Source organism: Peromyscus californicus, unplaced genomic scaffold (assembly GCF_007827085.1).
Source record: "Peromyscus californicus insignis strain IS unplaced genomic scaffold, ASM782708v3 Scaffold_11__1_contigs__length_118956290, whole genome shotgun sequence".
Lineage (NCBI taxonomy): Eukaryota > Metazoa > Chordata > Mammalia > Rodentia > Cricetidae > Peromyscus > Peromyscus californicus.
Genome location: NW_026294402.1, coordinates 43,419,784 through 43,439,999, shown reverse-complemented (window position 1 = coordinate 43,439,999; position 20,216 = coordinate 43,419,784). Strand labels below are relative to the sequence as shown.

The 20,216-nt window shown below is 46.8% G+C and overlaps 1 protein-coding gene across 4 annotated transcripts in view; it reads right to left on the bottom strand.

Annotated features, from left to right (window-relative positions):
• Window positions 1–10,244, bottom strand: part of Usp28 (ubiquitin specific peptidase 28) — a 60,864-nt gene extending 50,620 nt beyond the window's left edge. For 3 of the 4 annotated variants that reach the window (XM_052759826.1, XM_052759846.1, XM_052759856.1), the window contains exon 1: window positions 10,083–10,244. In XM_052759826.1, the coding sequence (XP_052615786.1) occupies window positions 10,083–10,139 (57 nt within the window). In that variant the 5' untranslated portion in view covers window positions 10,140–10,244. Of the gene's footprint in view, window positions 1–1,481; window positions 1,626–10,082 lie in introns of all 4 variants that reach the window. The other variant, XM_052759836.1, reaches the window with a different exon arrangement.
• Between the last annotated feature and the right edge of the window lie 9,972 nt (window positions 10,245–20,216).

Below are 20,216 nucleotides of genomic sequence, written 5' to 3'. Positions count from 1 at the left end.
TTATGGTACAGTGGGGGAAACTCTTTGACATTAGAGCTCTGCAACTCAGAACTTAGGCTAGGCTATGTCAGTCATGTGCAGTATGTAGGTAAAGGAATCAGTTTAAAATTTCCCAGGTGGTGGTGGTTTGAAAGAAAATGGCCTCCAAAGGGAGTGGCACTATTAGGAGGTGTGGCCTTGTTGGAGGAGTTGTGGTCTTGTTAGAGGAAGTATGTCACTGTGGAGGTGGGCTTTGAGGTCTCATATATGCTCAAGCCATGCCCAATAAGACAGACCACTTCCTGTTGCCCATGAGTCACGATGTAAGAACTCTCAGCTTCCTCTCTCCAGCACCATGTCTACCTGCATGCTACCTTGCTTCCCTCCATGATAATAATGGACTAAATCTCTGAACTGTAAGTAAGCCACTCCATTAAAGAGTGGCACACAGTTTCCTTCTGCTGCCTACAGGTCAAGATGAACTCTCAGCTACCTCTCAAGTACCATGTCTTCCTCCATGCTGCTATGTTTTCCATTGGGGTGATAATAGACTAAACCTCTGAACTATAAGCTACCCCATTAAATGTTTTCCTTTATAAGAGTTGGCCGGGCGGTGGTGGCACACGCCTTTAATCTCAGCACACGGGAGGCAGAGGCAGGCAGATCTTTGTGAGTTCGAGGCCAGCCTGGTCTACAGAGTGAGCTCCAGGAAAGGTGCAAAGCTACACAGAGAAACCCTGTCTCAAAAAGCCAAAAAAAAAAAAAAAAAAAAAAGAGTTGCCGTGGTCATGGTGTCTCTTCACAGCAATAGAAACCCCACCTAACTGCAGTTACTCAGAAGGCAGAGATGGCATCTCTGGAGCAAGTTGGCTAGCCAATTTAGCCATCAGTCAACTGAGAGACCCTGCCTCAATGAATAAGCTGGGAAAAGTTTAAGGGAGATCCCCAACATTGCTCTGGCTTCCATGTGCACCCATACACAGGTGAGAATGTATATACACAAGCACAATCACCTCACCACCACCACTACACCTACACACCTACACCACACACACACACACACACACACACACACACACACACACACGAAAAGCTATACAGAAATGTGCTTACAGTAGTAAGTGGCAGGTAGCACACACTAGTAAGCATTCCATGCCTACTATAATAACCCTCAGGAGAATAGGTACACAGTAAAAGAGGTTGGTACCTCAGATCTGTAAATGGAGTAGACTTAACTGCAACTAAGGATTAGAAACACACAGATTTAGACTCAGTTAATAAACAGTCCCTAGAAAAGTGTCGACCAGAATAATACGCAGGGCCCAATGATTCAAGAGAGCAGAGAAGAAGTAAGCTTGCTAAGACCACACAGATGCATAGATAGAGGGGCCAGGCTTTTCTCTGTCTCACTGTGCAATAGGGAGCCAATCAACTCCCTAAACCAGGCACTGTATTTTCAAGGGCAAAGGACTGAGAATGTAGCTCACTGGACCACTACTTACTTGCCTAGCATGCAGGAGGCCTTAGGGTCAACCCCCAGGAACAGAAGAAACAGCCTTAGGCAGGCAGGCCTGGTGGAGAACTCCTGCAATCCGAGCACTTGGCAGTGGGAACAAGAGGGCTGCTGCAAGTGAGGCCAGCCTGGGCTAAAAAGATACAGTTTCAAAAAACAAAGCAAAAAACAAAACAAGAATACATAATGTGTTGAATCCAAACTTAATTTTCCAGGTCTAATATTTATTTTTTAAGAGTTCTGTCTGTGAAGAGACTACAGCAAGTGATTTAAATATATAGTGGGAGTTTTTAGAAAAAAAAGTAGAATAACTCATGAAAACAATAAACTCAAACTCCACAACAAGTATCAGTTTAAAACATGATAATGAGGGGGCATAAAGAAATAAAACAACTAACAGTGGCAGACCAAGTGTGGTGGCCCATGCCTGTAATCCCAGCACTAGGGAAGCTGAGGCAGAGGGACTGCTGTGAAGTGAAGGCTAGCCTGGGGTACAGAGAGCCCCTGCTTCAAAGAAGTAACAAATCAAATTCTCCTTGAAAGCCTCACTTGGGCCAACAAGAGGGCTTGGCGGGTGAAGTGTTTGCTGAGCAACCCCGACAGCCCAAGTTCGATCCCTGGAACCCACATAAAGGGAGAAGGAGAGAACCAACCCCACGAAGCTGCCCTCTGACCGCCACCCACACCCACCAAGCATGCACACAAGGATAGTCTCTGTTTTTAAAGGCTTTCTGGCAAGCCTCACCATCAGGCACCGAGCAGATGCTGATTAGGTAAACCACTAACTGCCTGCAAACTGCTGCTCCCAGGTCAGGCTCTCTGCAAGCCCCTGGCCCGTTAAACAGCTCTGGGCTTGCTGGAGCCCAGACCAGTCCACATGACAAGTGTTAAGAAGCTGCACTTGCCACTTCCATCCTTGCTTAGGATCTAGGAAACCACCTGCCTGTCTCCTCTTAGCTTTAGTTAATCCTGCTTACCCGTATTTTCCAAGTTTTTTACACTAACTCTTAATCATACTGTCACTGGGGGGGCAGGGGGGAGGCTTGGTTTTTGAAACAGGGTCTCACTTTGTCACCAATACTGGCTTGGAACTCACCATGTAGCCCAGGCTTGAATCAAACTCACAGCAATCCTCCTGCTTCAGCAAAGCTTTTAGAAAAGGGTTTTTAATGTCGATGGCACTCTGGCAAAAATGGTGACCATTTCTAAAACTCTCCCAACTTTCTGTAAGACTGTGGCAAGCACCACAGTGACACAGTGCCTCTCTGTGTGACCAGGAAAGTGGAATTCTGGCAGCAAGTGGGCAGACTAAGCCTATTTTCTAGAAAAAGACTACAAGTGTAAGAAGACTGCTGAGGGGTGACTGTTTTGAGCCTGTCAGCAGAGCTAAGGCAGAGAGACCTGGCTTGGAAGAGAGCCGGGGGAGGGGGGAGGAGAGGAGGAGAGAGAAGAGGAGGAAGGGTTCTGCTCTAAGATGAGAAAAGAAGACAATAAAACCATGAGGTTCTATTCATTTGAAAAAGAAAACGACAACAGGTTGATCTGGAATCTAAGTGAAGGAGACTCCACCTGCACGGGGTGGGGTGGGGTGGGGGGTGGGTGGGTGTGCTTTCAGGACAGTGGGAGCCGCAGAAAATGTTGTTGACATGGTGTTTGGAGGGTTTGCTGCTGCTGTGCTCAGGATTAAGGGCTCCTATGCACAGCAGAATGGGAATTCTATCCTTAAGCTTCTAAAAGTTTAATGTGCAAATGAGTTAGTTCCCTGGGGACGGAATCAAAAGGCAGAATTTGGGCTAGGATGTAGCTCAGAAGGTAGAGTGCTGGCCTTGCATGAAGCCTTGGGTTTGATCTCTAGCACTGTTCAAACCAGGTGTGGTAGCCCACACCTGTAATCCCAGCACTTGGAAGACTGAGGCAGGAGGACTGCTGTGAGTTTGAGGACAGCCTGAGCTACATAATGTGTTCCAGGCAGTGCTGGGATAAGAGTAAATCCCTTTCTAAAACAAAACAAAACACAGCCGACTTTGATTTAGAAGGTCTAAGGCGGAGGTCCGGATGCCGGTCCTGACCTTCAATACACCTGATTCCACGGGAATCAACACTCCATCCTGGTATTCTGACCTATCAACAACGGCCACTGAACAGAGCTGGGCAGAGCTGGACAGACAATAGCTGGAAAGCAGGACTGGCCAGCTCACACACCGACTTCTACGTGTTTAAATTCCCAGTAGGCAGAAGCTGCTGGTCCTCCTAGGTAACAGTGAAGTCAGTGAAGGTTTGTGGGGGTGGTCTGGGACAAACAGCCCAGGTGCCTACTTAACATGTCAAAGTTGGACCTGGCCACCAGGTTCTTCCGGCATCCCTCAGTCCCTACCTGTTACGGGGTATGACTTGCATACCCTGCCCTCTACCCTGAACTCTCCAGTCCAGGGGCTGGACTGCCCTTCCCCCAAAGGCTCTTCCCTATATAATCCAGACATTTTGGCTACCCTTCCCTTTTGGACCTTTGACCTCCTGGCTGCTGCACCTGGCTCCCCTCTCTCCCCTCTCCCTTCTCCTCCCCTTCTCCCATATAGTCCAACTCAGTCAGGTCATGTCTACTCTGGACTCTTCTAGATATCCCTACCTCTGACCATGCTCTCCCACATATCTATAATAAACTTTCTCTTCCACCATATCTAGGAGTAGTCGTGTCCTTTTCTTTCCTTTTTATCATTCAGGGGTGAGCTAAAATGTTGGCATCACTTAAGACTACAGTTTCTACACTGTTCACGTAACAGGCCACCTAATACTCTTTGGGGGCTTAAACTGTACCAGGTAAGATACTGTACCCACTACACCCCAGCAGTACCCTTCCCTACAGTCACAATCAAAAACATCTCCAGGGCTGGAGAGATGGCTCAGTGGTTAAGAGCAGCTAAGTTTGATTCCCAGCACCCACGATGCCGCTTACAACTATCTACAACTCCAATTCCAGAGGATCTGATACTCTCTTCCAGCCTCTGTGGACAACCCATGCACATGGAGCAGACATCCGTATAGGCGAGACACCCATATACATAAATTAAAAATAAACCAATTAAAAAGAAAATCCTCTTTGAGGCCAGCCTGGTCTACAGAGTGAGATCCAGAGAAACCCTGTCTCAAAAAACCAAAAAAGAAAATCCTCCAGGTATTGCCAAATGTCTCCTGGAGTGCAAACTATCCCTGGTGAGGCCCCCTAATGGAGGTTTGCCTCTAAGAACAAGGGGGATGAAAGAAGGTATAATTTTCCGTGGAAATAAAGAGATGAGATGCTGGGGAATGGCGTGAACAAAATGTCAGACAGCTCTTAGACTGGAGAAAACTAAATACTGGGACAGACGTAGGGCTGGGAAAACAAGTACCACCACCTGCTGCAAAGCCCGACTACCCTAGCCCAATCCCAGCACCCACGCAGGAAAAAGAGAACCACCTCCTACAAGTTACCTTCTGACCTCCATGTGGATGCCTGTGCCCCTCCCTGCCCTACCCCCATAAAAATATGTTAAAAAATTATATTAATCTTTTCAAAGTTTAAACCACTAGAAGAGTTCTAGAAAAGGCTTTAAGAGAACTACGGAACCCAAGTGTGGTGCACACCTATGATTCAAGTCTTGGGAGGTAGAGGCAAGAGGATCAGGAGTTCAATGTCATCCTCAGCATCCTCAACTAGGTAGTAAGATTAAGGTCAGACTGGGCTACATGATAGCCTATTTCAATGAAGAAAAGCATCACACACACCCCCAAAAAAAACCCAAACCAAACAAACAGCAAATAGAAAGAAAGAGAGGGGGGAGGGGAGAGAGGGGGAAGGGAAGAGAGAAAAGGGGAGGGAAAGCAAAGTTGTGGGGGCAGGTCTGAGTGTGGTGGGGCACACCCGCAGTGCTGGGATCCGGGAGGCTGAGGTAGGAAGATCACCAAAGGTTCAAAAGCTATATACCAAGAACCTGTCTCAAAATAAAACAAAACACAAAACAACAAAAGCAGGGGGGAGAAAAACCAATGAGAATGGGGACAGAGCAGGGGGTAAAAGGCTGGCCTAGCATGCTGGAAGCCTGGGGTTTGATCCCCAGCACCACAAACACACCAACAAAGTAAAGATACTCAATTTGAGTCAAGCAAAGTGGCACAGTCCTGCAATAATGCATTTGGGAGGCAAATGCAAGCAGATCTCTGTAAGTTCAAGGCCACTTTGGCCTACGCCAGTTCCAGGCCAGCCAAGGACTACACTAAAAGACTACCTCAAACAAAAACAAAAGCCCCAGCCGGGCAGTGGTGGCGCACGCCTTTAATCCCAGCACTCGGGAGGCAGAGCCAGGCGGATCTCTGTGAGTTCGAGGCCAGCCTGGGCTACCAAGCGAGTTCCAGGAAAGGAGCAAAGCTACACAGAGAAACCCTGTCTCGAAAAAACCAAAAAAAAAAAACAAAAACAAAAACAAAAACAAAAACAAAAACAAAAAACAAAAGCCCCAGTTTGGAGTACAGCTGCCCTGACAGAAAATGCTCAGTTGCTGCAAAGTAAAGACACAAGATATTTCCAGCACTCAGGAAACTGAAGCAGGAGAATTATTCCGAGTTCAAGGCTGGCCTGGGTTGCATGGGAAGACCAAACAACAGTGAAAGCCATCAAGTGTAAGAATATAAAAAGAGCCAGGTGGTGGTTGGGTGGGGGTGCACACCTTTAATCCCAGCACTTGGGAGGCAGAGGCAGAGGCAGAGGGATCTCAGTGAGTTCTAGGCCAGCCTGGTCTACAAAGTTCCAGGACAGCCATGACTGTTACACAGAGAAACCCTGTCTGGGAAAACAAAACAAGAATATAAAAAGAGGCTGGGTGTGGTAGCATACTCCCAGGGTAAGAAGGCCAAGATCTCAGTGAATCCAGACTAGACTGGTCTTTAACAAGTTCAAGGCCAGCCAGGGATATATAGTGAGACCCTATGCCCTCTCTCAAAAAAAAAAGGGGGTTGGGAGAAATACGGTGACACAGCTGAGACACCAGTAATTCAGAAGAGGAGGCATGAAGATACTGAGCTCCATCCAGCTTGGGCTAAAAACAAAAACCAAAACCCTGTCATGTCCTCAAAATGGAGGTGAAGGCTGGAGAGATGGCTTTGAAGTTAAGAGCACTTACTGCTCTTGCAGATTTCGGATCTGGGTTCAGTTCTCAGCACCTCACAATCAGGCAGCTCACAACCACCTCTAACTCCAGTTCTAGGAGATCTGATGCCCTCTTCTGGTCTCTGCACACATGGTACACATAAATGTGCGCGCGCGCGCGCACACACACACACACACACACACACACACACACACACACACGTAAGTAAAAATAGACAAGTAAACCTTTTTCTAAAAGGGTGTGTGAGATGGCTCAGTGGTAAAAATACTCGCCACACAAGCATAAGGGCCTGAGTTTGATTCCCAAGAATCCACATAAAAGCTGGACACACAACAGGAGCACCCGTCGTCCCAGCACTCCTACCTACAGAAGGATGGGAGGCCAAGAATCCCTCCCGGTGCAGGACCAGCTAGCCTGCCATATTCCGAGGAAAAAGAAGACAGACCCTGTCTCAAACAAGGTGGGAAGTGAGGACTAACAAGCCAAGGCAGGGGGCTAGGGGAGGCTGGAACTTTGACCTGGGTATGAAGGCACAAGTTTGGAATCCCTGATCTCAGGAGGACAGGAGGGGAGTTAAGAGTTCTAGGCCAGCCTGGGCTACAGGGAGGAAGGGGAGCGGTGGATAGAGAAAGAGTGTGAGTTAGCTATTACTTGTATTGTTAGCATCTTTTTTTAAATTTTCTTTGACTACAAGACACTGTCACACAAGCCTATAATCCCACTAGTTAGAAAACAGACACAGGAGTGTCAAGAGTTCAAGGTCATCCTCCCTTACAAATTGGGAGGTCAGTCTGGGCTTCAAGAAAACCAGTCTCAAAAACACACACACACAAAGTCATTTTGATGAAAACAGAACACAGAGCGCCCACCTGATAAGAGCTTATCTGTTAACGAGTTCAAGATACTGAACTCTCAGTGTGAGCAATAACTTCAGCTGAAAGAGCAGGAGAATGATGGAGCCAAGTCACACCTTTCTAACACTCCAAAAATCACAGCATAATAGGAGCTGAGTGCAGAGGCTCACATCTCTAACCTCAGCACCAGGGAGACCGAGGCAGTAGGACTGCTTCAAGTTCTAGGCCAGCCTTGGTCTCAAAAAAAAAATACAAAGACACCATGGAGGAAAGGAAAATAAGGAGTCAATAAACCAAAAGACAGCAAGCGAACAAGGCATACAGCTCAGTGGTGTGAAGTGCTGGCCCAGAATGCACAAGGCCCTGGGTTCCAAGTAGGAGAGAAGGGGAGGGGAACGTGTGATGTGAATCCTCAGTGCTGCTGCCAAGGGCGACAGGTTCCTAAGAAGCAAACTGACATCAAGCTGCTTATCCCACCCTAACAGTAAACTTTCCTGCTGGTTTTTATCTAAGCTAATCTTGTGATTAAAACACAAGAAGCTGTCCTTAACTCACCAGTCTAAGGGGTTTAGAGATAACTCAGGGTCCACTCCGATTCCAGAGCATGTTTGCAGAGACTGTATTTTTCACTCACTAAAACCCTGGAGAGCCTATACATAGTTTGGTCTGTCCTTTGTACAGATGACCAACTGGGGAAGGCAGGGAAAGCATGGTAGGTTTTAAATAGCTCCCGAGTGTCGGGGGAGGATAGCGCCTCTCAACTACATTAAACATCTTTTAAGGGAAGGCAGAATGCCTCCACGAATTCAAAAGAAAAGAAGCCATCCTACATTGAACTCACCAAGAGGAAGAAGTTATTAATACTCTCCCGAAATGTAAAAGTTATGCTCCACATATTAAGTTCCTTCAACCCAACCAGTGTGTGCCTTCAAGCATTTCATCCTACCTAGCCTGAGCAAAAAGGGCAACAGTTATCAAGCATTCAGAGCTTATCATCTGTCAGCCTGGGGCAAAATCTCTGGGAATACCAGTAAATGTCATCACTCTGCAGGTCGTCCGTCCGTCAGGAATCATGCTACTGCAGCCAGCCACAGCCTGGGAGTGCCAAGCCTTCCCAAAATAGCTATGACTTTATACACAATGCTCATCAAACACCTCACATACAAACCCTCCAATAGGGAGTGCTGAAAGAGGGGTCACTACTCAGACTGTGGCAGAGGTAAACGAAGATGCCACTGATTAAAAGCCATGTGGTCTTAAATGACGGAGCCCGGAACAAATTTAAATATGACTTGCTCTCCCTTAAAATAGTATCAATACGACTGTCTCAAAACCAAATCTCACCACCTGTTTTTAAGTCACTGTCCCCCAAACAAGTAAGATTTATTCTCTGAAAAAAAAAGAAAAAAGAAAAAACAGAAAAATATGAACCCTACCATCCAAAAGACATTGGTGAGTATCTAACAATGCAATTTTATCTGATCACAGAAAAAAACCATCCACCTACTTTCATTTCCCAGCCCAAGTCTTAGAGATATCTTTTTTTTTTTCTGCACAAATTTTAAAGAGCTTCCTATGTTTTAAATTCCTAGTCTGGGAGTGTAGTACTTGTCCCACTTCATGTGATAGGCTCCAGGCTTGACCCCCATCACGTCAAATTAATTAAAACTAAGAAGATATAAGGGGTTTCTTAGCAGTAACTGACTTTCGTATTCTAAATATTTTATGAACTTTCTCGCTTAAAAGCACGGTATTTGAATACTTGGTACAGATTTTCCATTCTGTCTTTTAAAAAGTGCAGTTCCTGAGGGGTGAGGATGTAGTGTTACTTTGTAACCCAAGATGACAGTCTCAAATTGCCCACCTTCCAAGTTTCTTCAAGAGACATTATTAGCCTTTTATTAATGTTCTCCAAGCCAGCGTTTGTGAACCCTCACCATCTCAGCCCAAAGATCCTTGTAATGTTTTTCAACCTTCTTAAATATTAGGAACCTAATCGGTGTGCCTTTTTATTCATTGTGCTGTTCCTCTCCCCTCCTTCAAAATCTATAGTGATCAATGAGGTAATTGGGGAAGCTGATTTGTTTCCGAAAGAAAAGGAAGAACTGAACGAAAAGCCGGGCGGGAAGAGGGAGGAGTGGGGCTCCAGGTCTTGTTTGCACTTTGTTGATAAACGCCGGCTTTAAGTGAGATAACTTGAGTCTGCTTAAGCCTCTGGGAAGCCACTGCCATAAAACTGATTTGAGAGTCAGAACAAGGCACTGCAACCGAGCTTTTTGGAAGTTTGTAGCTCCTAGGTAGGGCCGGGCGCACACTTCGGGGTGACCCCGATGCCCACGACCTCACGTGCAACCCCTCTCGGTAGGGTCCCCAGCAACCGGGTCCCGCACTCGATCCCGCTCGGAACCTGAGTTGGCCCATACAACCAGGCAACCTCACATCGGCACGCGACCCCGGCCTCGCAAGTCCCCGGCGACCCGGGGGTGCTCCCGCCCTCAGCCCACAGGCCCCGGCCTCCGCCGGCCCGCGCCCGCTTGGCCCGCCGCGCCCCTCTCGGCCGGAGCTCGGGCCCCGCTACCCTCACCCGCCGCTCACCGAGCCATGGCCGTCCGCCGCCCCTGCCGCGTCGTCCTGCTGCAGCTCCGCAGTCATGGCCGTGGCGCCCCTCTGCGCGTAGCCCTACTCTCGTCGTCTTCTTCGTCGTCGTCGCCGCCGCCGCCGCCGCCGCCGCAGCCCCCGAAGCCCCGGAGTACCGGGAGGCGCCGCCCACACGTCCCGCCCCCGCCCGCGGCGCGCGCTGGAGGCCCCGCCCACACCAGCCCGCTCCCAACACTCCCCCCCCCACACCCGCAGCACGCGGCACAGGCTCCGCCCACGGCGCGCGCGGGAGGCCCCACACCCACACCCCCGCCCGCTGGCTCCCATCCCTCCAGCCGCTGGCGCCGGTGGCCCCGCCCACACGCCCCACCCTCACACCCGAGGTCCCCCCTGAGGCCCCGCCCACACACTCTGTCACGCCCGCAGCGTGCGCCAGAGGCCCGCCCCCGGCTTGCGTGAGCCCAGGGCGGAGCTTCTCCGCGTGCTTCGGCCCACGTGACCGCAGCCGGGCACTGACTAGCGGGTCAGCGTCGCGTCGCCCGCAGTTGCCACTTCCGCATTTGGTGCCCAGGAAGTGGGCGGCGAGGCCTCTCGGTCTCCAGGACTCCCTCTTTCTCCATCCTACGATGGCCGAGCCTCGCATCCGCGTCCGGCCCGGCCCCAGGTCTCCATAGGCCCTGCGAGGCTGGCTGCTGGGTTCCCTGTGCTGACAGACTTTTCAACCAGGCCTTCGAGCCATTTCTTAGTCTGGGGACGCGAGGAGAGACATAGGCTGACTCCAGTGATCTCTGTAAAGACAACTGAGCCTGAGCGGGCCAGGACACTCACAGAGCTCAGCATGGTATCTTTGATCTTAAACAGGGTTGCCAAATGTGCTAATTGCCCGTTTTCAGGCCCTGTGTGTGTAAGCTGTGTGGAGCCTAGTGCACTAAGCCACACCCCACCCCTCTTAATGTTTGGGAGGAGGGTTTTATTGTTGGTGGTTTAGGTTTGGAGTTTTGAGACAGGACCTCACGTGGCTAATAATAGTAGCCTCAGTAGTAGCCAAGGCTGACCTTGAACTCTTGATCCTCTGTCTCCACCTGGTCGTGTATGATGGGAAGTCTGTACTGTCATGCTCAACGATGTTTTACTTTGAGACAGTCTCATTAAGTTGCCCCGGGTGACTTTGAACTTTCTGTGCTTCCGCCTTAGTCTCCTATGTGCCTGGGAATTGGGAACTGTGCTTACCAGGTCCATCTTTGTCAGGATTCTCTGAGGAAGAGAACCATTACGCTTTATAAAGTTACAAAGGGATTGGTTAGGTTGACTTACACAATCAAAGATGAGGTGTTTCCAGTGTCTGCACACATGGGAGAGCCAAATCCCAAAACAGAAGCTGCCTTGGCAGGTGTAAGCCATCTACTGTATGGGTGCTGGGACTCAAACCCAGGGCCTCTGCAAGAGCATTATATGCTTTTAACGACTGAATCATCTCTCCAGCCCCCAGAAGAGCCATTTTCTTCGGTGATGTAGTCAGTAAGTTGTTCTTGTGCCTTTAAGTAACCCCTTACTCATTCCCATGTAAGCAGCCCTGACAGAGCTCTGTGGGTCACTGTTGTGGAGCCATTTCCTTCAGAAGGAAACCTACTTTGGAGGGTAGCTCCTTAAGTTCAGGAAGTAAACAACTCAAAGGCTTCGGATAGCTTCAGAAGCTACCTGAAACTGACCAGATTGGCTAGGTCCCACCCTCCCCAAGCATGTATAAACAGAACTGCTAAGAGATGCTCTCAGGTAAGCTGAGCTGCCTGGAAAGAGACCCACTCCAACTGTCAAGCTGCCTGCAAGGTGTACAGTGTGCTTCAGGTTTCCAGCTTTATTGGACGGTCACCCATGCTGGCATGGGCTTTATTGGTGAGTTATTTCTGCTCCTATAAGTGCCCCTCACTCACACTCCTGTAAGTAACCCCAATAAAACTCAGAGGTTTGCCAAGTGTGACTTTGGTATTCTTGCTATGGTCTGTCATCAGTTCTCTGTGTGGCATGTCTGTTTACATCTCCCTAGAAATAGTGACACACAGTACCACTGAAAGAATGGTAAGACATGAAATTAGGAGGAGGGCTTGTTGTAAAAAAAAAAGGGGGGGGTTCAGTGAGAGTGGGAGAAGAGAGGGTAATAGGGTGACTATGGTCAAAACACATAGTATACATCAATGATAGTGTTAGAGCTGGGGAAGGCTGAGCATAAATGACCCATGCTTTTAATCCCAGCACTCAGGAGGCAAAGGCAAGTGGATCTCTGTGAGTTCAAGGCCAGCCTGGTCTACATAGTGAGTTCCAGGACAGCCAAAGCTACACAGTGAGACTCTTGTCTCAAAAACCAAAAACAGGGGAGTTGGGTTGAGATTGAAAGGAGGGCTGGGTGTGGTGGTGCATACCTATAATCCTAGCACTTCGGAAACTGAGGCAAGAATTGATATGCATTTGAGACTGGACTAGAACTAACTATATAGTGAGCCCAAGGCTAGCCTGGGATACATAAACAAAAGCCAATCTCGACAAAGAATGGACAGATGGCAACAAACAAGAAAGATATGCACTGGAGTTCAAAGTAAGGCCTCTATGAACAGTTTTTATTAAGATAACGTGTCACTGTGTTTCCTAGGCTGGCCTTCAACTCTTGATCCTACTGCCCCAGCCTCCCACTGCTGAGATTACAGGCCTCTGCCATCAGCCCTGGCAGAAACAGGCTTTTGTTGGAAAAAAATACACATACTCAGATTGAAAAAATACATCACCTTCAGAATTGAGCACATTCCTGAGTGTGCTCAATTTGAGCTCATACAACATGTTCAAAACAATGGCAGAGGTCTGAGAGATGGCTCAGTTGTGTAGAGGCTCTTACTGCCAAGCCTGAGGACATGAGTTAGAGTCCCAAGACCTTCATGATGGAAGGAGAGAACAGACCCCTGCAAGCTGCCCTCTGAGCTCCACACACTTGTTATGGCACACAGCACATAATCCCACACACATCCACAAAAATGAATAAATGTAATAATAAAAATTCTCTGTCTCTCTCACACACATAGGGGAGTGCACAAAACCCTCCCCCACCCCAAACACACACACAGGCAGACAGGAAAGCCTCTGGGTAGAGAATTTAGTATTATAATGAGCAAAGTTTATCCTAGGACTCATAAAAAGAGTAAATCCAAATGAACCAGCTATTTTTAGTTGGCTCCTTGTTTCTCAGGAGGCCGTTATCTGAAATAACAACAGTGAACACTTTTGAAGACTCCGTAATCAGTCCTTTACAGGGGCAGCAGCCTTCCCTCTCCCCATACCCTACCCTTGAAGCATGGGTATTTACCTCTAAAAGTACCTGCCTACAGGCTAACAAAGGCTCCAGAGATCAACCACAGTTTTGAAAAGGAAATCAAAACAGAAACCAAAGTTCTACAAAGGGCGCGTGCCCTCTTTGTAGCTTTACTCAAAAACAGCAGGCCACAGTCTCAGTATCACTAGTGGTTGAAAAAGCATCCAGCCCTCTAGCTTTAGGAACTGTGAACCAAGGCTTAAAAACAGACACACACACAAGTGAGGGAGGTATGTAAGCCAATGAGAAAGACAGAAAACTACAAACCAGATCCACCGATGCTATAGACTATGAGAAGAATGGCTGACCATGGTGCCATCACCCTGCAGTCCTAGCACTGGGGAAGCAGAGGCATGAAGATTCCTGCAAATTTCAAGCTAGTGTGGATGGGCTAAATAGTGATACCTGATCATCCCGAACTTTATTAAGACCCTGTTTCAAAACAAAAAAAGAAAGAAAGGAAAAGAAAAAGAGTATATGTATAAATCCCAATAACTACTAAGTAAAAAAGCAAAACCTGTAACTATAAAGCTAATAGGTAATAAAGAGAGAAATGTAGACAAATCAAAGGCAGGAGTTTAGGGATATAGCTCCCTTAGTAGGCTTGCCTAGCAAGTAGGAGGTCCTAGGCTTGATTCTTAGCACGCTATAAACAGTGCAGATATACAATGTACCTCGGTTAGCTGGAGTGCTTGCTTAGTAGGCAGGATGCCCTGGGTTCAAACTCCAGCACCTCCTAAACCAGGCATGATGGTGTGCTGTGCCTGTAATCCAACACTGAGGAAGTGGAAGAAGGAAGATCAGAAGTTCAAGGTCATCCTCAGCTGTGTACTGAGTTTGATGTCAGCCTACTTAAAAAAAAAAAAATCAAAAGAAGAAGAAAAAACAAAAGCACTAAGAAGCAAGCTTGAGCCTGGTGGTGGTGATGTTTTAATCCCAGCACTCGGGAGGCAGAGGCAGGCAGATCTCTGTGAGTTCAAGCCTAGCCTGGTCTACAGATCAAGTACTAGGACAGCCAGGGCTACACAGAGAAACCCTGTCTGGAAAAATCAAAAAAGCAAAAACAAAAAACAAACAGCAAGCTGGAAAGCAGATAAGATGAGAGATCTTAATCTGTTAATGACAATAATTACTTTAAATATTAATGAATCAAACATTCTAATTAAAAGGAAGAGCTTAATGAATTGGCATTTAAAAAGCAAGAACTTACAACAGTTTTTTTTGCTGGGAAATTGACTTCTTGGGAACACGGCTAGTCTGCTGGTTAAGTCCTGATTCTCAGTTTTATTTACCTTTGACCACAGAAGATAATGATCTTTAACCCACCACCTTAGAGGCTCTCTACATTCACACAAAGCTTTTAACTGCTGGTTAATTGTTTTCCGTTTTTCCTTATTTTTTCCCAGAGCTTTAGTTAGGTTAAACCAGGACACTCGATGTCTTTTAAAGACCACTCCTGTAATCCCAGTACTCAGGAAGTGGAGGAAGGAAGATCTGAAGTTCAAGGCCAATGGGGCAGTGGTGGTGCAAGCCTTTAGTCCCAGCACTTGGGAGGCAGAGGCGGGCGGATCTCATTGAGTCCAAGGCCAGCTTGGTCTACAGAATGAGTTCCATAACATCCAGGACTACATAGAGGAGCCCTGTCTCGAAAAACCAAAGTAAATAAATAAATAAATAAATTAAAAAAAAAATGAAGTTCAAGGTCATCCTCAGTTATTAATTTTGAAGCTGGACTATCTAAAATAAAACAAAATGGCAGAAATGGATGAACAAAGGAACAAAAACCAGTGCAACAAACAAACCTCAGATATCTGAGGCATTGCACTTAGCTAGCAACCCAGTTCTTTCCTTCGGTATGCCATTCAAATGCAACACCAGGCAACGTTGGCAGAGTTCTGCTTCTTCTTGGTGTGAGCACTATTAACAATGATGGTGTCCTCCTGCTAGCTAGACCTCCGGCTGTCCACCTGCAGAGTCCCATCGTGACATCTGTTATCATGGATCACTATTGGCATCAATTTACATCAATAGTAAACAAAGGGCCGTGTGTAAGGAAATCCTGTTGAGGAGTGTTTTGGGGGTCAAGAGAGAAGGAAGAGAAGCAAGACTGAAAAGGAGACATTGAATTGCAAGATAGGGTAACGACCTCAGCGGAACCTTGTTGGTGTTGGATTAGCCCTAAGTGGGAAGAGAGAGAGAGCTGGCCATAACAATACCCACAGGAAGTAAGCCACCCCAGGATAGGATATGGCCTTGGAGAAAGTATTTCCATTTAACCAGGACATACACTATTCTTTACAAATTATTATTATTATTATTATTATTATTATTATTACTACTATTAGTGTGTGTACAAGCACATTTGTGGAGATTAGAAAACAACCTTCAGAAGTTAGTTCTCTCCTCTCACCAATGGTTCCAGGCCTCAAAACCCAGCTAGTCAGGCTTGCTAGCAAGGACTTTTACCCACTCAGGTGATGTATTTGGGGATGGGAGGAGGATGAGACATATCTTCTATTTTTGTGATGTTAAGGACGGCTTTGTATATGGAAGGTAAACACGCAGTCACTGAGCCAACCCTCAGTGCATCATAAAAGACTGGAACACCTGGGTAGTATGTGCAAGCACCTTCTACACTGGCCTCAGGGTTGAAGTGATGGCCACAGCCAAAGTTGTGTGCCATTCAGTTTTCTAGGTGAAGTCCGTATCCCCGGGTCTACAGACAAGGTAATCACCATTGATCACCAGAACTAGGGACATGGCTCTGGTTGCTGAGGGTTTTTGGAAGTCCTTTTTGGTTTTGATTTTTGAGACAAGATCTTGCTATGTAGCCTGGGTTGACCTCACATTCAAAGCAATCCCCCTGCCTCAGCTTCCCTGATATAGATATTACAGGTATAACTATCATGTCAGCTTTTCTAACCATATCATTTAAGAGCAAAATATGAATCAGTGTTTGACAGTGCATGCCTGTATTCCCAGCATGAAGATTGAGAGTTTAAGGTTATCTCCTGCTAAATACAGAATGTGAGGCCAGCCTGGGCTACATGAAACTGAGTCTCAAGAAGAAGAGGAGGAGAGTGGGGAGGGAAAAGAGGAGAATGAAGAGAGGAGGAGATTAGCTGGATGTGGTGGCACATGCCACTTGAGAGCCTCAGGCAAAAAGATCGCTGGAGATTTTGAGGTCAGCCTGGGCAACATAGCAATACTCTGTGTGTGTGTGTGTGTGTGTGTGTGTGTGTGTGTGTGTGTGTGTGTGTGTGTGTGTGTTTGTGTGTGTGTGTGTGATTCCCAATGGTGGCAGCAGGAAGACTCCAGGGACTTACTGGCTGTCCAGCCTATGTAGTCAGTGAGCCTCAGGTTCAGTGAAAGACATTGACTAAAAACAAGAAAAAAGAAGAAAAGGAAAGAAAAAGTCAAGAATGACCTGATGTTGATCTCTGGCTTCCACACACATGTGAACACACATATTTGCACACATACACTCAAACACACTTGTACCTGCATGCATGCACACATGCACATACACAGACACAAAATGACCGAGGCTTACCTTGACCGCCTCTGAAGTCATGGGCTATGGGAACAGACACTAGTATGTGTTTGAAACTCCATGGTGACTGTCATGTGTGGCCATATCTACAAACAAGAAGCTCAAACAAAAGCAAACAGACTCACTGGTATATTGCCAGGATGAATTTCCATCTAATGATTAACTTCTGCTTTAATGCATATGAAAATCTTCTTTGGGAATGTCTGCTTCTGTTTTATGTTCTCACTGTGCCTTCTCAGCCTCAGTGAACTGTAACTCTGAAATAGTGACCCACAATAAAAAAAAAAATGTGATCAGGTCATGGACCATGTGCCTATGGTAAAATTTATAGAAAAATCTTCAAAGCTGTTGGGAGAGAGAAGAGCATCCTCTGGTGGGGGTAATGCTGATTTGCAAATAGTTAAATGCATTTCTGCATGATTGAGTTCTGAAAAAGCTAGGCCTTAGGTTCCTTAGAACTTAACTGTCTTCTGGGTGTTGGGATGTAGCTCAGCTGGAAGAGTGTTTGCCCAGCATGGAGGAAGCCCTGGTTCCAATCCCAGGACCAATAAACCGGGCATGATGTCACTCCTGTAATCCCAGCACTCCAGAGGTTAGAGATAGGAGGATCACAGAAGTTCATCTTCGACACATAGTGTCGAACACTTAGGAACTCTGCACCTCCAGTACATCTTGCTGTTCTCTGCAATGGAGCACCTTTCACAATATCTGCAGGTCTTTTTTGCACCCCTGGTACAGTTTCTATGCTTCCACTGGGCTTCTGTGCGCTCTGACTGCCAAGGCCTACAGCTGACTTTTGCCAGAAACCTCTCTTGGACCAATAAAGCTTTGTCTGCCCAGGAAAAAAGTGGGAAACCGCTGGGAGTCCCCTCCTTCCTGTGATCCTAGACCACAAAGATCCCTTACACCAGTGGGGTAAGTGGCAGTGTGCAAGGCAGCCCCCTTGTCCAGCTTTCATGGCTGGATTCCCCTCAATCCCTTCCATTTCCGGATTTCTATTGTGTAAATGAAATAAATCAGTTGTAGCCAGGTCCTGATGGCATGGAACTTCTAAGACCTTATAGAATTTGATCTCTCATAACATATGCTAAAACTCAATATGAATTTAATAATATTGTTCAATAATATTGTAACTTTTATGCTTGTTTTGAGACGGTCTTGCTGTGTAGCCTATGCTGGCCTCAAACTCTTGGCAGTCCTCCTGCCCCAGCCTCCAGGATGCTGGGATTACAGGCTTGTACTCTGAGCTCTGTTTCAAAATTTTTCAGGGGTGGGAAACCAAGGCTTTATTTATTCCTCTTCTTAGGAGTTCTGCTCTGAAGAAGTCGCTTAAGGAAACTGGAAGGCTCCTTTGAATCAAGATTTGAAGGAGCAGGAGTGAAGGGGTTAGTGTGGGGTGGGTATCTAGTTGACAGTTGTCCATTGAGAGGGAGCAGAGTGGACGGGTGGGTGTGGGTTGGTGTTAGGAAACTCCAAGAGGGAAATTCAGAGCAAAGAAAGAGTGATGAACAAATTGAAGAGTGGCATGACTTTCAAATCATCTAAAAATTCAGTGTATAAGAAAGTTGAGGGTCCAGTGATGCTGGTGGAGGAGAAACCAGAGGCCTTAAACCAGACCAATGACTCATTGCCATGAATGTTTGCAAATAAAGTTGACTGAACCAAAGTACACTGTGTGACACACCTCGGCTCCCAATGTCACCAGAAGGAATGAAGAGGTGTGGGAGAGGAGGGAAGGATGGAGGAGCCAAGAGGGCTTTATTTTGTTTTTATTGCTGTTGTTTGGTTGGTTGGTTTGATTTTGTTTGGTTTTAATTTTTCTTTTAAAATTGCAGGGGGTGGGGCAGGGAACACAGCAAGGGTGAAGGGGGGATATGGGAGGACTGGGTGGATATAGGAGGACTGGGTAAGGAGCAGAATTGGGGTGCATAATGTGAAGTTCCCAAAGAATCCATAAAGAAATTATGTTAAAAAAATAAAGAATAAAGTTTAGGGTGGGCAGGATGCCTCATCATTTATAGACACCCACCTGCCAAGGGGCCTGACAACCTGATCCCCTGGACCCACCCAGTGAAGGGGTAGTCAATTCCTGAAGGTTGTCCTCTGATCTTCACATGAACATTATGGCATGTGCTCAGACACACACACACACACATACACACACACACACACACACACACACACACACACACACACACACACCCCAAATAAACACATAAATGTGAAAAATTCAATAGTTTAATGCTGAGTGTGGGCATTGCCGGTATTCCCAGTCTGAGAAGGTACACATAGGAGGATCAGGAGCTCAAGGTCATCCTCCTTTACTGAGACCACCTTGGGCAACAAGAGACCTACCTCCCTTCAATAAACAACAGGCATCATTTAAAGAGTGGTGTGTTGTTGCACTTGGGAGGCAGAGGCAAGAGAGTCCACAAGTTCGCAGCCACACAGGGGCTGCACAGTGAGACTTTTTTTTCAAAAAGCCAAGATAAGCAAATAAATACATAAATGAATGAATGAATGAATAATTCAAAATAGGTTGGTTATAGTTTTCTCACTACACAGAATTTGTTACAGCAAGCAGAAGGGCTGCCACACGGTGGCGCTCTGACTACATCCATCGCCCAAGACTTGCTTCCTGGGAGCTTTATTCTTTTACTCCTTGCTCAGTCTTTAAGGGCCCTAACTAGAGGTCTGTCACACTCCAGCCATAGTCAGCCCCCCTATCATTAGTGCCAAGCCTTCCTCCTGAAGCAATGACAGTGTCAATTTCAGCAATGGCAAGGAGGGGACAAATACAGCTGTTGTGCCTTTTAGAATAATTGCTACAGGCCATTTGGAGACAGCATTATAATCACAGAGCTTATACAGACTTATACAATATTTCGGTTTCCTATTTTAAGCCCCGTTAGCATTCTGTGTCATGAACTTGTGAATCTATTCAACTCGTGTGAGTGTGGAATTATCTGCCCACAATTTCCCAGTGTGCTTGTGGCCCATGGAAGGCACCAGGAGCTCATCTTTCTGCCCTGCTCTCTATGGCTATGTCACCTGTACTAAGGACAAAGGTCGCTCTCAAAACAACAAAAACAAAAACAAAACAAAACAAAAACTAAAAAAGACAAAAAGCCCAAGGTCTTGTTTAGCCTGCACTGGCCTCCGACTTTCTATGCAGCTGTAGGTGGCCTTGAGTTCTCGAGCCTCCATCCTCTACCACCCAATG